Source organism: Melospiza georgiana, chromosome 3 (genome assembly GCF_028018845.1).
Source record: "Melospiza georgiana isolate bMelGeo1 chromosome 3, bMelGeo1.pri, whole genome shotgun sequence".
NCBI lineage: Eukaryota > Metazoa > Chordata > Aves > Passeriformes > Passerellidae > Melospiza > Melospiza georgiana.
This window is the reverse complement of record NC_080432.1, coordinates 88,081,390-88,103,802: the sequence shown is the minus strand read 5'-3', so window position 1 is coordinate 88,103,802 and position 22,413 is coordinate 88,081,390. Positions and strand designations below refer to the sequence as shown.

Here is a 22,413-nt window from a genome sequence, read left to right as displayed (position 1 = left end):
GCGCGTTTCCGTGCGCGCGCCATTTTCGGGTGTGGGGGGCGGAGCGCCCGCCGCTCCGGAGCCGCTCCGAGCGGGCCCGGCGGGGCTCTCACGGGGCCGTCACGGGTTCGGGCGGTCCCGCTGCTCCCCGCGGAGGCGGGCCCGCTCCCGGGCCGAGGCCGGGCAGCCCGGGGCAGCTCGGGCACGCCTGTTCCTGTGGGCGCGGCGGGGCGGGAGTTTCAAACGCTGCGTGCGGGGAGCCCGCGCTCGGCTCGCCGGCAGCGCTCGGGGCTGTTTGTGCTCGTCCCGCCGCAAGGATCCGCCGGCGCTGAGGAGGAATCGGCAAATGCTGGAGCGCGCCGCTGCTATCCTTCGGGTGCGCAGGTTTATTGGCAAAGCTGGGCTGGGGTAACGCAGAGAGAGGGAAAGTTGTTATAAACGTCAGGGCTTTCGTGTTTCCTCTGCCGTGTCTTTCCTCCTTTTTAAAGGGTGAGACATAAAATATATGCTTAGCTGTCTTTGCAAGTTACCTTGGTCATGTGTGAAAGTATCTCTGTATGAATTGAATTTCAGCGCTAAATGCTTTCTGTGGTTATTTTTAAGTAACTGGCATTTTCTGGCAGTGTAAAAAAACTTAGTAGTCTTAAAGCACTATATACGGCATAAAAGCTTCATAAGTTTACCACATTCTGGCCTGAAGAGACATTGAGAAGGTTTTGTAGGTGAGTGGTTATTTTTACTGTTAACCATCTTCAGTGATTTCTAAGTATAAGCAAATAAATCAAGTTCGGTCTTGCTTCTCTGGAAGTTGCCATCTCTCTAGGGTCGGAGGCTCGTGATGAACGAAGCTGTTAAATAAAATCCGAGTAGACAGATCATTCATGTTAAGAGTAGTTGAGCTATTTGCACACTGAATTCAGATTTAAATATTTTATTAAATACACTCAAAAAAACCAAAGACTGCTACCAGTCTTGCAGGCTTTCATAACTCACTGTTAGATATATATTCAATGTGATGTGAAAAACTTAAGTCCTTAAATAGCTATACTTTATTACAATGAAAAAGTTGACTTTTTTCTTTAGTTTTCAATTTTTATGCTTTTTTATTATTATTTGTAATCTAGCCAGATGTAGGGTGTTTGCAGTGTATTTGTCTTTCCCATTAATTAAGTGCTATGTGACACTCCATAATAATATTTAGAAACTAACAGGTGTTTTTTTAAGAAATTGTATTGATGCAGACTAGCAGAAACCAAATTATAACACCAAAAAGACATCTCCCTTCTTTGTTAGGTGTTCTCTCACTGAAAGTGAATTATTGTGCTTGTCTTTTGGGAAGGTTTGGATACTTCCCCTGTGCATCAGAGAAACTGATTATCCTGGACTTCAAGAAATTGCACTTTGTAGCCGTATGCTTGATTTGTATTTTTAACTATTTTTTATGTGCTTGACATACAACAACAATAGCGATACTCTGTCTGCATGCAACTAAAATGAGGTTCAGTCACTGTAGTAGTTAAAGAAATGGATTAGAGGCCTGGATTCTGTTGAAATTAAATCTTAATATGACAACTTGGTTTAAAAACAACCTGGAATTGAATAGCTGCCTTGCTTTAAAACAGAATTAGAGTATGAAAGAATACACCCTCCAAAGGCAGGCTTGCTGTCCTGACAGACTCTGGTGTTAATTGTGAGACCACACAGTGGCTTAGCTCCTCATGTGTCTTAAGCAGATCTCTGAGCACTGCTAGGTCATCTAGTCTGATTTATTCAAAGGAGCATTTTAATTTATCTGATTGTACCGTAGTGTCAAAAGAAGAAAGAAATACAAAACATTCCACGTTGCATTTGATTTTTATATTCTAATATTTGGAGAGAAGAGAGAAAGTAAATAAACATGAGACAAACTTTGTACCATAAGACAGTGCAGGAATAAATTGGTATTGTGAGGGTGGAAAGCAGAGTATGTGCTCGAGGCCTTGTACAAAACTGGCAAGATGTGAAAACCAGAAGAATAATGAAAACAAGAAAATGAGTGTGGTAATGGGGTACCACGGAGAGTGCAGGTGTGTAAGTAAAGTTACATAAGACAAAGAGATACACCTCCTAGTGGGTGTATGTTTTCCACTGGTGTGCATTATAGGCAGTGCTAGTCCCGCAGTACCAAAGTTGGCACAGTGAAACACACTGGTGTGTTCCTGCAGTCACAGTGTTAGAAATGCCAGGACATTTGTTTGGAAGGCAAATTCAGAAGTCATCATGTTGCACTGAGAGCTTAGTACAAGTTGACCCAGTCCTTTTTAAGGGCTCTGTGATTGCCTGAAGTGATAAGTTTAGACTCTGTGCCCTAAGTAAGCGGTTCAGAAAAGTAACAATTTTCTGATGAACGTGGATATCCTGGCCAAGAAAGAGGTGCACCATCCTGAGCCAGGTGTGCATGTTGCACACAGCTATTCCCCAGGCATCCAGGGCCAGAATAAAGTACTGCCCCCTTAATACTGCATTGGAGGTCTCTTCACAAATTTCAGTCACTGCTGATTCCCTGCTCAGACAGGCTTCCATCAGCCCTGGATTGAAAGTAGGACAGTATGGCAGCTGGATGTTAAGAATGTCTGCAACCTGTGAGCAGCCACAGCAGCAATACCATCTTTTTTTCCTGAACTCCAACCTGAATTTCCTAAGCCAGAATCTCTGGGTGTTGACCCCTCTTGTATCATCTTGGAATGCAAGGAAAGTTTACATTCTGTTGTCATTGTAAATATTCCTTAAATAGCTTTAAGCTACTTCTATTTTAACAGATAATTTTAATGTGAATCCTACCTCAAATCAGGATGTAAGTTCCTTAAGAATTCTGTGGTTTGTTTTTTTAATAAAACTTGGATTGTGTTTGTGTAAGGGACACATAAGACTTGGAAATGAATAATTGTTTATTTTTTTTCTTTTCCCTGAGTTTGGTTTTATTTATGTTCAGCTTATTATTATATTTATTTATTATTCAGCTTATTCAGTAATGCAACTGTTCCATCCAAAGATGATAATAAACCATCTGTGAACTGGAGTCACTATACTTAGAAGATTTGGAAATGGACTTGGACTTGCCAGTGTTCTTGCCTCAAAAGAGTAGAACTTTTAGTGGCAAATATATTTATCTTCTGAACCTCACAGTCATAATGCTTCACTTCATGCCATATGCTGAAACTGTTTTATTTTCTTTGGTCTCCACAGTTAAAATCTACCTTCTGACAACAAGGAAGCGAAAACAATGGGAGTGACTTACCTGTGGCAAATCCTTGAGCCTGTGAGGCAGCCTGTCAACATAAGCAGTCTCAGAGGGAAAACACTTGCTGTTGATTTAAGTTTGTGGGTTTGTGAAGCACAGACTGTTAAAAAGATGGTTGGAGTAGTTACCAAGCCACATCTCAGGTATCCGTATAAATTATTTGAGCCAAATGTCTTCAAGCTGTATAATTTAAATATGGTACTTATTCAATAGAATTCTAAGAGTAGCTCTGATGTGACTGGTGTTGTGATTCAGTTATCACTTATGCTACATATGTAAAGGGTTTTAAGTTAGTTCTAAGTAGACCCCCCATGTTGAATTAAATATGTTTAAATCATTCTTCAGGCATTTGAACAAACTTAAGGAAAATGGATATATTTTTAATTTAAATGAGTTATCTAAGGAATGAGCATGTATAAGCATCTGTAACTTCAAAGCACTATTGTCTGCAAACAGTGCTAATAATAATGAAGACACACACAAATTTTCATAAGTGCTTGTTGTTAATTACCAGTGTAGAATACTGAGTTACTAGATGGTGTTATACACTCCTGTGACTTCTGTTGAATTCAGCACGATGTAAAATATCAGCATGATACAAAATCTCAGAATTTTCTGAGAATAATATCTTAAAATGTTTTATACTTACAGACTCAGATGGATAACTAACTATAAAACTGGCAGGATTACCAAAGTCATTACATTAGTCTGGTAGGATGTCCTGTGTGCAATGGAATGGAAGCATCAGTCCAGAGCTCCAAAGCAAGACAAGGAGTTGAACAGATTGCTACCAAAAAAATTATTTCAGACAGTTGAAAATATTATTTTTTGAGAAGTTTTATTTTCTAGTAACTTATTGTTTACATTGATTTTTTTATATCATTTGTGAAAATAGAACTAACCTCAAAAGACCAGCTTACTGGTTTTTGCTAGTAGTAAAATTAAATCTACAAAATTAAATCTAGTGTCATGGTCTCTCCATGTCTGTCAAAGAGATATAAATGTTTGATCTACTCCTTTTGAAAGATTGATAGTGGAATTACTGGTTAAAGCATATGCTGTTTGATATGACTGCTGTTAATTTTACTGTTACAGTCCAAGTATTTATTACTGCAGCCTTGTAAAACTCCACCCCTCAGTGGTGCTGGTTTGCATATGAAAAATTGGCTTTGTAATGGTATCTAGAAGTCTGTCCAATACTACAGCATTCAGTCACTTGGGGTGTACCTGTATTGATAGATCTGGGGTTAATATTTGATATAAAATAATCAATGTAAATATGTGTTTGGAGGCAGATTTTGGGCAGTGAATATATTTTTATTAAGCCTTTTAAGTTTGCTTACATCTTTACACCCAAAAAAACATCCTTTCTGTCCTTATATGGTATTTTCTTGGGAGTTTTGTAAAGCTGCTACAATTTCATAGTATGACAATTTCAGCCTGTTTTGCGGAGGAAAGAAGAAACCTCACAACTTTATAAAAGTTGTAAAGCTTGGTATGTTTATTACGGCGTCGGACACGTGGGGAGAATGCTCTCCTTAAAAGGCACTCGTACCTCTGAGGATTTCAGCTCTCCTTTTATCTCCCCTTCCAAATGCATATGCATACAGTTTCACAATAGGGTCATATATATTTATTCTGCGTGACATTTATCGCCAGTTCTTCTTTATCAAGAGAATTTGTAGGTCAGGGCAGATCGACCTTGTGGTCTTTCTGGTTTTTTCTCTCTGTCTCCTCACTATCTCTGTCCTGCAGTTTTTCCCTTCAGCTTTGGCCTCACAGACTTTTCACCTCTCCTAGACATTTTACCTAATTCAAAATGGATTTTTACTCTGTCTCAAGCCAAAGACAGGAATATAGATCAGAGGTTTGTTTAGATTGGGGTCGAGAGTATCATTAGAGGTAAAGGCAATGCTAGGATTTTTCCAGTGGTAGGGTCAGGAAAATATAAAAGAAATAAGGAAAATGTCTGAAGAAATCAGTCTTCACAAATAGTTCAGCTTATGGAACACTTTGCTTTATTGCAGAAACCTATTTTTTCGGTTCTCTTTCTTTACATCAATGGGAATTAAACTCGTGTTTGTCATGGAGGGAGAGGCCCCCAGGCTGAAAGCAGACACCATGAGCAAGAGGAATGAGATGCGCTATGGGCCTTCGAAGAAAGCTGGAGCTGTAAGAACAGGGAGATCTTTATTTACAGCCATGTTAAAAGAGGTGGGTAACTGAGTGTTGAAGTATTTTTAATGTGATAGACAGAATTCTTAACCAAATTAAATACAGGAGCTTGAAATAATTGATAGCTTTTGCTACAACCCACTCCTGAAAGCCAGGTAACTGAGGTTCTTGTTAAGAGATTGCTTCAGGGCAGATTAGGGTGGAATGGCACTGAATGACTGGTGTGTACATTTTTTACATCTGAGCCAGTTGTGTAAAGGAGGAAATTGGCAAGATTAAAAAAGGCATTATCCCACCTCACAGGATCTGGTTATTGTTGGCCTCACCCAGCTCAAAAACCAGCTTGTTGCTAAACAAAGGCTGGTTTATTGTTGGCATCCTCCCGTGGTGGGTGTGCACCCCCTGTGTCATCCTGCATCAGAGGTTTCACCATCACACACCCAAAAATTCTCCTGCTCTTTGGCTGGGGGTGCAAACATGGCCTCAGCAAAGCACCTGCTGCTTTTTCAAGTGACCAGTTGTTGAGTTATTAATATAATTATTATTAACAATAATAATTGAATTATTAATTAATAATAATTATTAATAATTATTAAATTAATTATTAATATTTCAGTGTCTCCCAGCTTTATACACAACAAATGTAAACAATGTTTTGAAGGAATGTGCACCTTTGAAGTCAGGCCTTTACAGCATCTGTTAAGTGTTATAGAAGACAAACAGTGTCAGAATAATTTTCTTATTGATATGTTCCTGTGCATGTTGTGCTGTTGTGATTGACAACCATAACAGGATTTATTGCAAAATTTAACTTTGCTGTTCTTTTACGGTGTTAGTATCCATACTTCTTCATATACTCCCACCCCCATTAACCATTTTTGTCTATTCAAAATTCTATGAAGTAGAATTTATGGGCGTTCAGGGCTTCACTGGACTGTACATACCAATTCATGTTTTGTTCTAAAATCCTAAAATAAAGTATTTTCTCTGAAATTTGTATGTATATATCGGTGTGTCTTGCACAGTGGTCTAGTCTTGGTAGGATGACAGCATTGTACTTTTCTGCTTGATACTCTTGGGAAGTTTGGCACCTGTTGGAAGATGTTTGTTCTGGCTCAGCATTACTGCTTGAGTAAACAGCATTACTTCTCAAAGATAAATACTCCTTTGATACTACTCTTCTGAAAACATCCTAAATATCTATTTAATAAAGTGTAAAGATTTTTGTGAAGGAGTGGCCATTAATCATGCTGTGTTCAAGTCCTCTAATTAATACTTCGCCCTTTGTAGATATCTACTATTTCACTGTTACAGGAAATTATTTTTTGCTGAAGTAGTGCTTTCATTGATGACGTGTTACATAAGCAGAACAACAGCAGCAGTTTTTAGAGGCACTTGTGTCTGAGAAAATGCATGCTAATAAGTGAATTTAATAGCTCAACTTTCAACCTCTTTCCTTTTGTGTTCCTTCTTTTAGTGTCTTGAACTGCTGGAGTGTTTAGGTGTCCCTTGGGTTCAAGCAGCTGGAGAGGCAGAGGCAATGTGTGCCTACCTAAATGCTAAAGGACTTGTTGATGGCTGCATTACCAATGATGGAGATGTTTTCTTGTATGGAGCTCAAACAGTTTATAGAAACTTTGCCATGAATGCTAAGGTAATGTAGCTCACCCTGTTCCCACCCTTTCTATAGACCCTTTACAAAAATGTAAATAGAAGGAAAGGACTTGAAAAAATATTTATATGTTATTAAACTTGCCTTGTAGTAGTTGGGTTTGTTTAAAATAGTGTATATAAGACAGGAACATTTTATTTGATTCACTGGTAATTGTTGTATTGGCTGTGAGAGGAAAACTACTGAGAACAGGGTAATATTACCTGTGTTTGTAGTACCCTGTGGTGTTTCGTATAAAGTTCAATTGCAATTTTTTTTCCTATTTCCTTCTTTATTGTGGAGAAGTTGAGCGAAGTAATTACTTCCCATAAATTTTACCCTTAAGTCACATGAGAGTGATCAGCCTCCTGGGTCTAATAAGTGTTCACATACTTGCATCTTACAGGATCATTTTATTATTAATATACTTGCAATTAATGCTGTTTGCCCCAATTGGATGTGAATAGTGTAGGGATTGTATATCTGTATGACAATCAATTTTTGTGATCGTTCAAAAACCAAATAATTTATGGCCTTAAACTGAAGTGTTCATTTGTTAAGAATACAATTTTCCAGAAATAGGGAAAGGCTGCTCCAGATTGCTGTAATTTATAATGTTCATCTGAAAGACTTGTTGAAAAAATACATTGGAGATATGAGAAAATCAATAGAACAAAAGAAGCGCACTACAAATAATTAACTCTGAAAAAATAATTAGGGTTGATGGAAGGTTATTTGCTTTGGTGACACCATGTTTGAGTTTTTCCTTGACATGGTTCTTCCATTCAGCTTCCTTGTCATTTATCACCAACAGTGAAGGAGGCAAGCTCAATCTTTCAGGTGTACTTAGGTGCATATATAGTTCAGCATAAAGAATAATTTGTGAATGTGCAGGGGCCACACTGTCAGGGGCAGCTGTTCCAGCAAAATGGATCACTTTGGTTTGTTGGCTTCTGGGGGGACTTTTTTGTCATGACTGAGGAAGGAGATAGCGGCCTATGTTTTAATTCATGTTAATCTTGATTCCATTTTGTATTCGAGTCCCTTTACCTTTCAAATATTCCTTTAGCTTATGCCTAATATGTTAGATAACATTTTTATTCTTTTCTTTTACTTAAGTAGTACATTGAAATGTTTACATGCATTTTAATATTTAGGATTACATGCATTCCTGAAACGACTTGGCACAGCCACTAGGATTTGATAATGTTAGTTTTGCCACATTTTTTCTACAGGGAAGAAACAATAAAAACACCTAGAGTCATAGAATATACTGAGTTGGAAGGGACCCATCAGGATCATTGAGTCCAACTCCTGTCTCTCTGCACAGGACAGCCCAAGAGTCACCATGTGCCTGAGAGCCTTGTCCAAACCCTTTCTGAACTCTGTCAGGTGTATCTTGGTGCTGTGACCACTTCCCTGGGGAGCCTGTTCCAGTGCCCAACCACGCTTTGGGTGAAACACATTTTCCTGATGCTTGACCCAAATCTCCCCTGACTCAGCTTCATGCTGCTTCTTCGAGTCCTGTCACTGTCACCAGAGTGAAAAGATCAGAGATCAGTGTCTGCCCCTCTCCTTCCCCTTGTGAGGATGTTGAAGGCTGCAGTGAGGTCTCTCCTCAGTGTCCTCCAGGCTGAACAGACCAAATTATTTCAGTCACTCCTACAGCTTCCCCTCAAGGCCTTTCACTATCTTTGTTGCCTCCTTTGGATTCTCTCTAATGAATTCTTAATGAATTTTTCATACTGTGGCATCCAAAACTGCCCCCAGCACAGGAGGTGAGGCTGCCCCAGTGCAGAGCAGAGCAGGACAATCCCCTCCCGTGCCCAGCTGGCCATGTTGTCCCTGGTGCCCCAGGACAGGGTTGGCCCTCCTGGCTGCCAGGGCACTGCTGGCTCGTGTTCTGCTTTGTATCAACCAGGACCCCCAGGTCCCTTTCCCCAGCACTGCTCTCCAGGCTCTCATTGCCCACTCTGTGCACACAGCCAGGGTTACCCCGTGCCAGGTGCAGAATCCAGCACCTCCCCTTGTGAAACTCCATAGGATTGGTGAATGCTCATCTCTCCAGTTTGTCTCTCTGCCCTTCTGGGAGTCAACAACTTCTCCCAATTTAGTGTTGTTGGTAAACTTGTTTAGTATTCCTTCCAGTCCTGAAATTGAGTTAACCCTTTTGGTATCAAGTTCAGGATGATAATGAAGATGTTGAGAAGTGGGCTGAGGATAAGACCCCTGTGGAACTGCTCTCGTAGAGGTTGCCAGTTTGATTTAGCCCTGTCCACTGTGGCTCTTTGTGCCTGACCGGTGAGGCAGGTGCTCACCCCTCGTGTAACATGGTTATCCAGCTGTGTGCTGAACCTCTTGGCTTATTTTAGTTTCTTTCAACAATTGATGCCCATACTTGAAGTTCCAGAACTGTAGTTGTTCATGTGGTATCCATGTACTACATTATAAATTTTAATGGCAATTTATTTTTTTTTCTATTTACCCTCTTATGGGGTAGAACCCTTTGCTCTGGATGTGCGTGAATAGGGGTGAGTAAGCATCCCAACTGAATGTGACTCAGGGCAGTTCCTTCCCTGTAACAGAAATAATATGTAATAAATTTCTCTTGCAGGATCCACATCTTGACAGTTACACAATGTCCTCTATTAAAGAGAAACTCGGTTGTGACAGAGAGTCTTTGATTGGGCTAGCAGTTCTTCTGGGCTGTGATTATCTTCCAAAGGTAAGGAATATAATTATTTTTTATTTGGTGCTTACACTGTCTTGAAAAACAAAATTTATCAAGGGAGATATGCATGCTGGGAAAGCTTATGCAATGCATGATTACTGAGATCCAGCAGAAGTGTAGGAAGTCACTGTAAATTCTATTTGTAAATTCTATTCTTTAGCCTTCTAAAAGGCTAAAGATATTCAAAATGGTTCATGAACATCAGTCGAAGAGTGTTTTGTCTTGTTCCAAACCTTTTCTATAATGGAGGGGAAGGCAGAAGTTTAGATGCTGATTACATTGAGGCAAGGTGTGAGAACTCCATTGTTTATGAGGATGCTTTGTAACAAGTTACATAAAAGTACATCCCTGGCAGAGGAGCTGTGGAAAATGAGAAGAAAGGGCTTCGTCTGTGCTCTTTGGAAGACTTAGTAGTGATGGTATTGAGCTGTAGTTATTAGTAAAAGCAGTTCTGGATGCAGTACACTCAATACAATCTTCAAAATCAGGTGTATTGGTTCTTTGCAAAAAAGGGTGAAGATGGAAAGAGCTGGAAAGCAATATGTGTGTGTTTTAATAAACTCATACAGTAGTTTGGGTCAGAAGGGACCTCTGAAGTTCACTTAATTCAATCCCCCTGCAGTGAGGGACATCTTCAATTAAAACAGGTCCTTCAGAGCCCCATTCCAACCTGACCCTGAATATTTCCAGAATGGAGCATCCACCACTTCCGTGGGAAACCTGTGCCAGTGTTCTCTGCTTCATTGTAACTTCTCTTTTTTTGAATTGAACTTCTTTTAGTTTATTATTGCTTTCTACTTCCTTTGCCTTGTTTTATCTCAGGTGCTGTTCAGCATAAGAACAGCTTGTGTGTTACACTGGCAATACAGCTGTAATCTGTCACCTTCTCTGCCCTTAAACTTGGTCAAAAATTTTTTTCTCAATTTATTTTCAACATCTGGAATCACTTGTTGTCATTCCTCTGCACTATGTAATAAAGATGTTTTTGTGAGAATATTAATATTTTGTTTGTAATTAAATAATATTTCATATTTCACTATAGGGGGTTCCAGGAGTTGGGAAGGAGCAAGCTTTAAAGTTAATTGAGACTCTGCAAAGTCAAAACTTATTGCAAAGGTAAAATGGAAATTTCCCTAAGTGTTTTTTATTCAAAGACTTAAGAGTATGTACTTCAACTCCAAGATAAAGTTTGTAGTACTTTAAGTTAGGGAGGATATTACCACATTCCATACCTTTTGTTTGCTAAAGGAATTGTTTTGCTAGGCAAGTCTCATATTTGTTTTAAACATGAGCTGGCTCCTAAATCTTGATATAGCAGGTATAAGTTGATACATTGGAGTGGAAGTTGTAGGGACTGATGAGACTTGCTGATTTTTAGTTGGGTTGTGGATTAGGATTTGAGATACCAAGTGCTTTCTATGTTATCATAATGTGTGTGTCACTGCTAGAAATCCAACATGAAATGCTGTAAAAGACCCCTGTTTCATAAGATGAAACACTGTCTCTTGGATAAATGCTTGACAAGTATAAAGAAATTATTTCTCAGTGGTTTAAGTGTGAAAGCCAAAAATATTTCTTGATCCTTTTAACATCATCCTTTCAGGTTTGAGCAGTGGAAGGAACAATTTCGGCATGATGATAATCCACCTTTGGTTGTTAAAAGGGTAATTCACTGTTCAGAGTGCCATCATCCAGGTCAGTGTGAAAAGTGCTGAGCTGTACTTTTAGCCTCATTGTTTACTTTTATTTTGGGATGATGGATTTTGTTTTACTGGGTTTTGGGGTATTTTCTGCTAGCATTAAAAGCGCTTTTCAGCTTCCATCTTCACGTTTTCGATATTGTGTATATGTGCCCTTATATAAACACTTTCAAGGCTTGGGACTAATTTTCTTCAAATGTGAAACTAGTTGAGAGCAGATGTAATGTTATCATAATGCTGTTGTGAGATACCAGATATTTGCCTTTTTAACATGATCAGTAAAGACAGCATGCTGTACTCTATATTGCCTAGCAAATATTTTTTTAGTTGCTTGAACTGGTCCTGCATCAAGAGGACCAAATCTCATCATTGATGAGGTATGTGGCAGTGTTTTTTCAAGAAGAAATTAATCCCAAGTACCCTGATTTTGGTATTATCTTTAATCAGTGAACTCATTCAAATCCATCATTTGGTGAAGAAGAAGCCTGATTCAAATATATTACTTATGTGTGTTTTACAGGTTATCACACATTCCTTCTGTAGTTTTTTGATAATAAGTTTCCAGCTTAAGAGCTGGAACTGTTGAGGGAAAAAGTCTTCAGAAAAATGGAAGCCTGCATGTCTTTTTCAGTTTTTACTATAGATTCATAAATGCAACTAATGCACTCAGATCTGCTTACAGCTGCCATTCACATCACATTCATACTTGTTCTGAGTGTTGTATTTGTAATACTGCCTTTATATGTTTGGAGATTTTGAGAACCCCTTTTCTCCTCACTTTGTGTGTCTGTTGCTATAGGATCTCACAAGGAACATGAGCACAATGGATGTAAATTCTGTGCAAGTGTGAGATGCTGCAAACCCAGTGACTCCAAACACTGCTGCCCCTGTGCATGGCATCAGTGGGAGCGAGTGAAACAAGCAAATGCGTTGGAGGACAGTATCAGAAAGTAGGAATGGCCTGAAAATTTAACTGCTTTTCCCTGCATTTAGATGCATCATTTTTTTCTATTTTTCCTCAGTTCCTAACACATTTGTTTTTACCTCCAGAAAAGCCATGAGCTGTGAGGGCTTTCCATTTTCTGAGGTAACAAACAAGCCTGCTTAATATCAATTGCCTTAATCAATTAGTTTAAATTTCAGCTTTTTGTCCTCTCTTAAACTGTTTCTTTTATGTTTTATCTCAAGGTTATCCAAGAGTTTCTTGTAAACAAGAATAAATTGATCAAGATCATGGAATGTCGAAGGCCAAATTTATTGTCCTTTCAGGTATGTAACAAAATATTGAATATTCAGCTTTTTAGTCTTTTATTTATTCCTAAGTAAGTGATCATAGTGATCTTCATTGGTAATTTTACTTGAAATAAGAATTAAAGAATCTTGCTACAACATCCTAGTATACCTCACTGTTTTGAAAGCCTAAAGTTGAAGACTTCGGAAAAAATCAGTTGCTGTAAATAACTAAATAGAAAAGAAGAAGAAAGAGAAAGCTCACCTGTCATTGCTTTGTTTTTCATTGTCCAATAATGCTAGGTGGGGGTGAGTGAGTTAATATATGCACATTAGCATTGTTTTCTAGGAAAGCTTTTTACTTATTTTTTATTGGCAAAATCAGATCTCTTACAATGTTTCATTTTTTTGGTTTGATGACAGTGTAAGAATTACGGATAGTAGAGTAGATCAGTTAAACACTGTGGCTTTAATGAAAATCCACGTTCATTGTCTCACATGTGAAATCCGTAACTTTCACAGCTCCTGGTAGAGCTGATGTGAACCTGAGAAGGTGTTTAACAACTGTCTTATCCCCGCTGCTGCCACCACACAACTGTTCCCTTGGCTTGTCACTGACAGCTGATGAATGTGCCCTGCTAGGGATGGCTGTTCCCTCCCTTGGCAGTGAGGTGTTGGTGGCCATTACACCAATATACAAAAGTACTGTAGATGTTTTAAGTATTTAACCCAGTGTCCCAACTACATAACTATCTAAGTATGTTATCTAATAGAATAAAGTAAGTTTTAAAGTTTGTGGGTTTTTTTTATACAAACAGCTATTTGCTTCAGAGAAGATGGAATGGACCAAGCATTATGCTTGTAAGAAGCTGTTAGCACTTTTGACACGTTATGATATGATCCAGAGAAAATCTGGAAACATTGATTCAAAACAACTGCAGGCAATACGGTAATGTGGCTTGATTTCTTGAACTTAAAATGTTTACTTCTGATGCCAGATAAAAACCACAAAGCTTTTCTGAAAAAAAAATAATGGTTTTCTTCCATCTTTGTTTCAGGCTTTGTGCTTGTTTTGAATAGAGGTAAAAATTCAGATCAGTGCACCAATTCTACTACTACTGCACAAATACATAGAGCAGTTTCTTTCGAACTGGCAGTGCTTGTGTTCTCCTATGCTTGCTCTTTGTTCCTTTTCCTTACATCTGTCTCAGTCCTCTTCTCAGGTTTTTAGCATACATTTGATTGAATTCTGTGTCTCAGAATAAGAGTTCAGGCTTAGAAATGCACATCTGCAAAATTAGTCATAGTCTCTGATTGCTTATCAGACCTACCAGCTGTCATTGTATTATGTGTCAACGCTACTTTTCATTCAGGACTGCTACACTGAGGAATGGAAAAATGGCCAAGTATACAGTTAGTAAAAATGGACATGCAGGGAAGAAAAAGCAAGATAAGCATGCAGTTACTTTCTCCCAGAATACTTTCCCACCATCCAGATTTCTGTTACTTAGGAATTTACTGTGCCAGAATTAGCAGTTTCTTATTCTGTCAGCCCTCAATGTAATTGATTTTTTTAATGATCTAATCTCTTCCTAAACTTAAGTCCACTTCTAGAATCTACAGTGTCTGTTGGCAAATCTGAACTTCACTTTGTGAAGGGAATTGTGACTTATTTTAACTTTGTCTGATGATTTTGTTTCCCAAATGAAACCCAAATTCTCCCTGCCTCCCTAATTCTTTTATTGGAAGAAGGTTAGTAATTTTTCCATGCTAGTCGCATTTTTTAGACATTAATTTTGGGGCACAGGAGAACAGTCAATAGCAGTGTGATAGTATCACTTCTGGGTTGATGTGTCATAGTCTTGAATTAGTACTTTTAGAAATGCTGATGTATTCAGTGTTACCTTTCAAAAGATTGGGGAGATTGGTTGGAGAATGCTTTTAAAATAGATTGGCAAGATAAGTTACTAGTATTTACCTTTATGAATGAATTCATTGACATTCTCTGTTTATAACACTTTCTGGTGTTTCAAGAGTTTAAAAGAGAGATGGTGCATGCACTGGAAGATTTCTTTTGTTAACAAGTGTTTAAAAATGCAGTAATGGTTCAGCAGGATCAGCATGATCCTACTCTTCATGCACAGGAAGCTACTAAACTGGGGTTTAGATAGACTTTTTAGAAAAACCTCAGTGACTGACTGTCCCCTGCTCAGTTCAAGTTGTCTCTATCTTTTGCATGAGAGCATGAGGATAAATGACCCTGTCTGATCATTCAGAACATTACTGTCCAGGGCAGCAGCCTTCTCTGGCATTAGTAGCTTAAAATCAAAGAATCACTTGGTTTGGAGAAGTCCAACCATTAACCTGACACTGACATGTCCACCACTAAACCGTGTCCCTCAGTTCCACACCTACACATCTTTTAAATTAAATATCTCCAGGGATGGTGGCTCAACAAGTTCTCTGGGCAGTTTGTTCCAATGGTTGACAACCCCTTCTATGAAAAAATTGTTTCTAATATCTAATCTATTTCTCTCCTGGTACTGCTTGAGGCTGTTTCGTTTCCTTTCTTATCACTTGTTACTTGGGAGAAGAGACTGACCGCACCTGGCTGCAGCCTCCTTCAGGCAGTTGCAGAGAGCCATGAGGTTTTCCCAGGACTAAACACCCCCAGCTTCTTCAGCTGCTCCTTTCACACTTGTGTTCCAGACCCTGCATCAGCCCCACTGCCCTTCTCTGGGCGTGCTCCAGCACATCCAGTACCACCCCTTGTGGTGAGGCCCAGAAATAGACACAGGATTTGAGATGTGGCCTCACCAGTGCAGGTGGATGGATGATCACTGCCCTGGTCCTGCTGGCCACTCTATTGCTGATCCAGACCAGGATGCCACTGGCCTTCATGGCCACCTGAACACACTCTGGCTCATGCTCAGCTGCTGTTGACCAGCACCTCTAGATCCTTTTGTTCTTGACAACTTTCCAGCCACGCTTCTCCAGCCTGTAGCACTGCAGGGGTTGTTATGACCCAGGGGGCAGCACTTGGCCTTGTTGAACCTCACACCATTGGCCTCAGCCTCAGTCCAGCCTGTCCAGATCCCCCTGTAGAGCCTTCCTGCCCTCCAGCAGGTCAGCACTCCTGCCCAGTTTGGTGTTGTCTGTGGACTGACAGAGAGTGCACTTGATCCCCTCATCCAGGTCACTGACAAAGACATTAGACAGGAGTGGCCCCAGCAGTGAGCCCTGGGAGCCCCATGGGTGACTGATGTCCAGCTGGATTTAACTCCACTCACCACCCCTCTGGGCTTGACTATCCAAACCATTTTTAATCCAGTGCACTTATCCCAGCCATAAGCAGCCAGTTTCCCCAGGAGAAAGCTGAGGGAAATGGCATCAAGGGTTTACTGAAGTCTAGGCAGACAACATCCACAGCCTTTCCCTCATCCCCTAAACGGGTCACCCTGTCAAAGAAGGAGATCAGGTTGGCAAGCAGGACATGCATTTCGGGCAGGTCAGCTGAAGATACCAAACTGATGTTTGTAGGAGACTGCATTATGTTTGTATCTTACAGAAAAACTTTTTTATTTTGTGTGAATGCTTTCCGAGTGTCAAATAAAAATGTTTCAGTGGTCAAATCTATACTCCAGATTTTGCTGTATACAGAGTAGTGTATTTTATTTAAAGATGGAGTAATTTCAATTTCATGAGAAGATTTTTTATTTCTCTCAATCATTCCAAATTAGAATATTGAAATATTTTTAGATTTAAGTCTAGATTTCAGTCTTTTAATGGACTTCCTCTTCTTACAGGATTGTTAAGACACGTGTTAAAAATGGAATTCCTTGTTTTGAAATTGAATGGCAAAAACCAGGTGGGTCTGGTTTCTATGTACATTATGGAACAAAACAGTTCATAGAAAAAATCAAGCTTTAAAGAGGACAAGAGTTTGGCAACACTCTAAGGCAATGGAATGTGGGTGAGATTGCAAACTGTTCTGTGGAAATAACAGGAAATAAGCATCAAATTTCACATATCCTGAAAGAAAAAGCAGTGCTTTAAAGAAAACAAATTTACTTAGAAAGGAGGGGACTCAGTCTTCAGCTACTTGTTCTGGTACTTGTAAATAAGACCTAAACTGTGTGTTTCATACCTTATTTCACTATGTACCTGAAGCTGTCACTGTTTACTAGCCACAAAATTTTCTGTGCTGCCAGACTCCTCCGTGTAGTGTGTCCATTTGTGCCAGAAGACTGTCAGGAAGAGAAAGACCTCACTTGTACATAAATATACTGTTGACTTTTTATGTGTCTTCTTTGTATTCGAGTCTTTGCTGTTTGGTTTTTCATTCCCTACTTTGACATGTGTATATTCATATCAAAAGTACATTCATTATTTTTTCAGAACATTATGTTGATCCAGAAGATGAGCCTGTGAAGTTGTTTGTAGTCACAGTAGAAGAAGAGTCTTTGTTTCAGGCTGCTTATCCTGATGTTGTTGCCCTCTACCAAGTGGAAAAGTCAGACATTGTTCAGAAGAAACAGAAAAGTAAGTCCAGAAGCTTATTTCATGTGAATCTATGTGTCTTGCCAGAATGCAAAAAACATTTCTTCCACTCTTGAACAATATAATGCCAAAGCAAGATGAGTGGACTGGGTTTAATCTTAGTATTCTGTACTTTTGCACTAAGAAATATGAACTGTGATTTATATGCCATTCAAAGTGCACTTTTTATTATTTTTCTTTTCAGAAAAGAAAGACAGATCAGAAGAAAAGGAATTGCCAGATTCTTATGCTGAAATTACCAGTCTTCTGTCTCAAATTAATTTAAAGCCTACACACAGAATTCTTCCTGTGCAATACTCCATGTCAGATACAAAATCTCCTCCAGAAGACCAGACGCAGCAGAGAAGTACTGCATCAAAAGATGTAGCATTACCTTCAGCTTCCTGCATAACATCAGTTCATGTGTCAACATCAGCAGCTGCTCTTGCTGGCTCATCTGTGCCCTCACAGTGCACTAAGTATTCAGGGATGTCATCCTCTTCCTTTGTGCCTGGTCTGCAACTGAGCAGTTCTGGTGGGAAAGGACCCTCCTTCAGCACCACACCAGCCCATGGAGGTGATGACCATGATCCAGCAGCTGACTTAGCCACATGCATTAAACACTCACATCCACTAAGTCATGAAACAGTAAGAAACAGCTCAGAGTATTCTGATGTTACACAGTCTGATGTGCATTCTGATAGTGAAGATGATTTGTTCACAAATTACGCTGTGGGACAAATTGAGGAGTGGTCTTTAAGTGAGAGAATACGTAAGAAAGCTCCCATTCCATCACAGCCTTTGTCTGAAGATGCAGTGCAACTGGAGTCTTTGAATTGTTTTAAACAAACAAAAGAAACATTGAATCTTGATAGAAATCATGTCTCTTCCTCATGTCAGTTAAATAATCCAGTGCAGGAAAATGAAAATGTTCTATCAGAAAACTCTGCTAGTGAATCCAGCCTACATATCTATCAAGATGCATACAAAAAAGCTGACATTCTGGCTGAAATGGTGCAAAAAGACCCTTCCAGAAGTGGTTCAGCATCTCTAGCCTGCAGCAGGAAAACAACAGAGACACTTCATCCTGGGTGGGAAATGCTTCCAGCATCTCAAAAGCCAGCAGATGCAACTGGCTGTCACATTAAAGAAGCTTGTATTGAAACTACTTGGAAAGTTTCTTCTAAGAAGAGTGTCTGTCAGAACAGATGCTCTTCCAGCGAAGACAGTGATGATGGGCACGTGGATAAAATCCTGGTTTATGAGCAGCAGAAAAGGCAACTGAACCCTGGCCAGTTTAAGAAATGTTTTACAAAGAAAAAGGGTAGCATTGTTACTAGCAAAAGGACAAACAGTGACTCAGCCCTTACAATTAAGGGGAAGAATAAAATTACCAATTTAGAGAAAGCTGCCAATGGTTTCTCAGTGCAAGTAGCTCCAAAACCATCCTCTTTAGAGGAAGTTAATTGTTCCCAAAGTCCAGAGAGACCAATTGAAAGATTGGGTTCTGATCCCACACAGCAAGAGACAAGCGCTGCTCTGACTTCTGCGTGGGCAGACAGTCCCCTACCCCTGTCTGAAAGACTGAAAAGAAGAATCAAAATGAATTAGGTTCTCCATAAAATAGATTATGATAGCAATTAACTGTCAGTTCTCGAAGAGTTCTTTCTCAGAGTTTCTGCAGTATGTTCTATCAATCTTATGTGGACACAGTTTTAATGAATGGGAAGTGCTGGCACTGGAGCTGAAGTTTGAAACAAAAATGTTAACAAAAGTGCCAAACGGTTGATTGTAGGCAAGTATCAGTCATTCTGTGTGTGTTTACATTCTGAACTTAATACATAAGCATCAGGATACAGTATGCAAGGATGAGGGAGATTTATTTAAGAAAAAGGGGTTTTTTTCCCAATCAGTTGTGCAGGTTTTGTCTTGCTTACAAAAACACTTACTAGAACAGTGCCTGCAGTGCTGTTGGACTTTCCTAATGAGACAAAATGATGCAGCATTTTTTAACTGAAATTCTCCATTCTCCTCTACTAATTTAATTCTGCAAGTTTTGAAATGGGTTTTGAAATCCTGTGTTTCTGGTTGTATTGACCATCTCTGAAGGACCAGATAGAGACACACAGCAGATGGACCTCAGAGAGTAGCTGAATTTATATCTGCCATGTGCCATAATAAGCTGTTCTTCGGAGGTGCACCTCTTCCAAAGAGTGGGATAAGCCATGTAAGGATATTCTGGTGTTGTAGCTGTCATATCTAATATTTAAGGAAATTTGATGACTAATTTAATTAAATTTACTTAGGGCATTTTTTCTTAAAGAAGGTTGAAATCTCATCTAAAATTCACTTCCATTCATAACAGAGTGAAAGTTAAGTTACAGACAATCTAGTCATCATATTGCAAGTCCTTTAAATATCATGTTTGGGTGTTTTTTAAAAGGGGAAACTTGAGTACAGTTTTGAAAGTGCTCTTCCTACCTCTTTACTGCAGAAGCAGTCTCTGTTCATACACCAAAAAGAGTTGTTCTCAACAGTTGCCTGTTGGAGGAATACCTCCTTGTCTGTATTAGGTGTTTGTAACTTCTTCTGTGCACCAGCCAAAAGGAAAACAATTCTTGCCAAGACATATTGTTAACAAGAGAAATTAGAATATCTGTGCCTTAGTAAAAATGTCAGTTCTTCATCATGGTCAAGGACCAAGTTTGGAAGTTGAATTCCAGATGTGTATAAGGAATACATAGGTAGCCTATAGCCAATACAGTCTGTAATTAGACAAAATGGTACTTTCTTAGTTTACTCTGTGGGAAGATGGAAAAGTTTTATTTATAATCGATTTTCCAAATGCGAGATGTATTCTGGAAATGAGAAAAAAAATCGAAAATAATGGAAACTTAGTTTTGAAGATGGTCTTTGACTTCTGGAGCCTCTTAAGCACCCAGCTGATGTGAGAAGGTAGCTGGAAGAACAGAGTTGTGAAGGAGAGTAAGAGTCACCTGGGAATTTTAAAGGGAGAGATTCATAGCATGACAGAATGATTTGGGTTGGGGCAGATCTTAAAAACATCCAGTTCCAGCCCCTGTACTATGGGCAGGGAACAATTCCTTATGCAGTGGTCAGTAATGGAGAGATCTGAGTGGGGGTTTTTTGTAGAAACACACTGGCTTTGGTTATGTATGGGTTTTTTTTTTCTTGCTGATGGTTTTGAATACTGAAACTTGAAATCAAGTGTTTAAATTTTGATTAATAAAAATGTCAACATCATGTGAACACACACTCACTTTTGTTCCCTCCCAGGCTATGAGAATGTGCTCTTTTGTTGGGGGGATTATTCAATTTCATCCACAATGTGTGGATTTCTGTGATTTAGAGCTTTCTTTAGAATCGAGGGGCCAGAGTGGATTTTGGAGGGAATTTTCTTTGTTTTCCAAGTCTGCTTGAGATGACTGCTTCAGTGGATGAATAGGTGAAAATACTGTCAGAATTGTGTGAATTATGAAAGTCAGAAATTAGATATATTAAGAACTGCAGAGGAAAAAATATTATGTTGCTGATTTTTCCTGCTAATTAATAGGATTTCACAAGTATGGGTCAAGCATGAAAAGCATAAAATTTTCCATTTTTTCATATGTAATGCATCCAGATTTTGTGCCAATTTTCTACCACTGCTGTAGAAGCAGCGATAGATGTAGGGAAAAAAAAAACTGTGTAGAATGTTCCCTCTATTTATGCTGTAGCTGCTCATTACAGTAAATAAAAACATTTATCATTGAGGATGACTGTTGCTTGAATTAAACTTGTGATTCATTACAGAAGGGTAATTACAGTTTTTAAATTGTTTTGGTTTCTCATCTTTATGTAATTTACTCAATCTAAAGATTAGGAATGGTTTTTCTTTGGAGCTTTTTACTGTGCTGACTGCTTTGCAACCTCTCACACTTGTGAGAATGATGTTTAAGTAAATTGAGGGGGTGTAACATAACTTTCTTCTGCAGAGAATGTTTCTCCAGGATTATGTTAAACTGCCTGTAAGAATAAATCAGTTGATGCATCAACCTCATGAGCCTGAACAGATTTTCATTTATCATCTGTCCTGATCTGTGTGAATTGGCTCTACCAGGGTGCTTCATACAAAGTAATAAAAATGTACCTACCATGGAGGTGGGGCAGGTAAGGGGCTCATCCTTCTTAAAGTCATTTTCTGAAAGGTTTTCTGCACAACTGCTGTCCCAGCCTGAGTACTTTGCTCTTGCTGGCATCCCTCTAGCTTGAATGATGCTCACAGAGATTCCGTCTTAGCAGGGTAAATATTTCCACTTACAAACAGTATTAAACACTAAATGCAGCTCATTTGTTCAGCACATCTTGACAAAGGGAAGCACTAACTTGGCATTCCTCAGGATTGTAACTTATTATTTCTGGTCCACAATCAACAAGGAAGGAAAATAAATGCTGCTTACATAGACTTTATACATAGAGAACTAGAAAAAAATATAATTTAAAAGATCACTTCTCAGTGTCTCTGTATCCCATTGTCATTTTTCCACAGGTGGAGATTACTGAAATACTTACCCACATGTGAGCCTACCTAACAAACACAAAAATTTGATGAATATAATAAATGTTTTGATAGTCAACCAAGAAATTTCCTAATTTGAGAAGGGATTTATTTAACTTTACACGGCATTGGCTCTGTGTTCTTGTGTCAAGGGAGATCCTTGGAAATGGAGTGGCAAAAGCGACTAATGGCAGCTGTTACTTGAGACAAGATAGTCTTTTCATGTCTAAAAAGGTGTCAGACCCTGCCATATTATAACAGCAGATAAAAGGAAACTGCAGTTAGAATATTACTGGGAGTTGTTGTAAACCCAAGTGCTACTGACGAAACCGTAAACTCGGCGCTAGATTTGGCGCTTTTTCCTTCAGGAAACAAAACACTTTAACTGTTTCAAGAAAACAAAATTACAATCGGTGACGGCACCACTCTGCACAGTTCTCCTGCTCGTGTATCCTGCATTACAGCTACCATCAGTACTGAATTTAATTTCATCACATAAGAAACTTTAAAATTCTTTAGGCCCAAGCCTTGTGTCCACCCCTGCCCCAATTTCCCTTGACCAAGTTGTAG

General features: G+C 39.1%; 1 protein-coding gene across 1 annotated transcript; it reads left to right on the top strand.

The window, feature by feature from the left end:
* The first annotated feature begins 284 nt into the window (after positions 1-284).
* On the top strand, positions 285-21,325 carry GEN1 (GEN1 Holliday junction 5' flap endonuclease). Its single transcript, XM_058021519.1, has 14 exons — positions 285-355; positions 3,205-3,402; positions 5,287-5,473; positions 6,912-7,088; positions 9,700-9,810; positions 10,859-10,932; positions 11,420-11,511; positions 12,316-12,466; positions 12,567-12,603; positions 12,705-12,785; positions 13,565-13,695; positions 16,553-16,614; positions 17,145-17,288; positions 17,491-21,325. The coding sequence occupies exons 2-14, from the start codon at positions 3,242-3,244 to the stop codon at positions 18,894-18,896; spliced, it is 2,814 nt and encodes a 937-aa protein (XP_057877502.1). The 5' UTR covers positions 285-355; positions 3,205-3,241; the 3' UTR covers positions 18,897-21,325.
* The last annotated feature ends 1,088 nt before the right edge of the window (positions 21,326-22,413 follow it).

Excerpts from the sequence above, each read along its gene's own strand:
- GEN1 (XM_058021519.1), top strand. The coding sequence starts at position 3,242 with ATGGGAGTGACTTACCTGTGGCAAATCCTTGAGCCTGTGAGGCAGCCT. Across the intron at positions 5,474-6,911 it reads TTACAGCCATGTTAAAAGAG|TGTCTTGAACTGCTGGAGTG; the intron begins GTGGGTAACTGA and ends TCCTTCTTTTAG. Across the intron at positions 11,512-12,315 it reads TTCAGAGTGCCATCATCCAG|GATCTCACAAGGAACATGAG; the intron begins GTCAGTGTGAAA and ends CTGTTGCTATAG.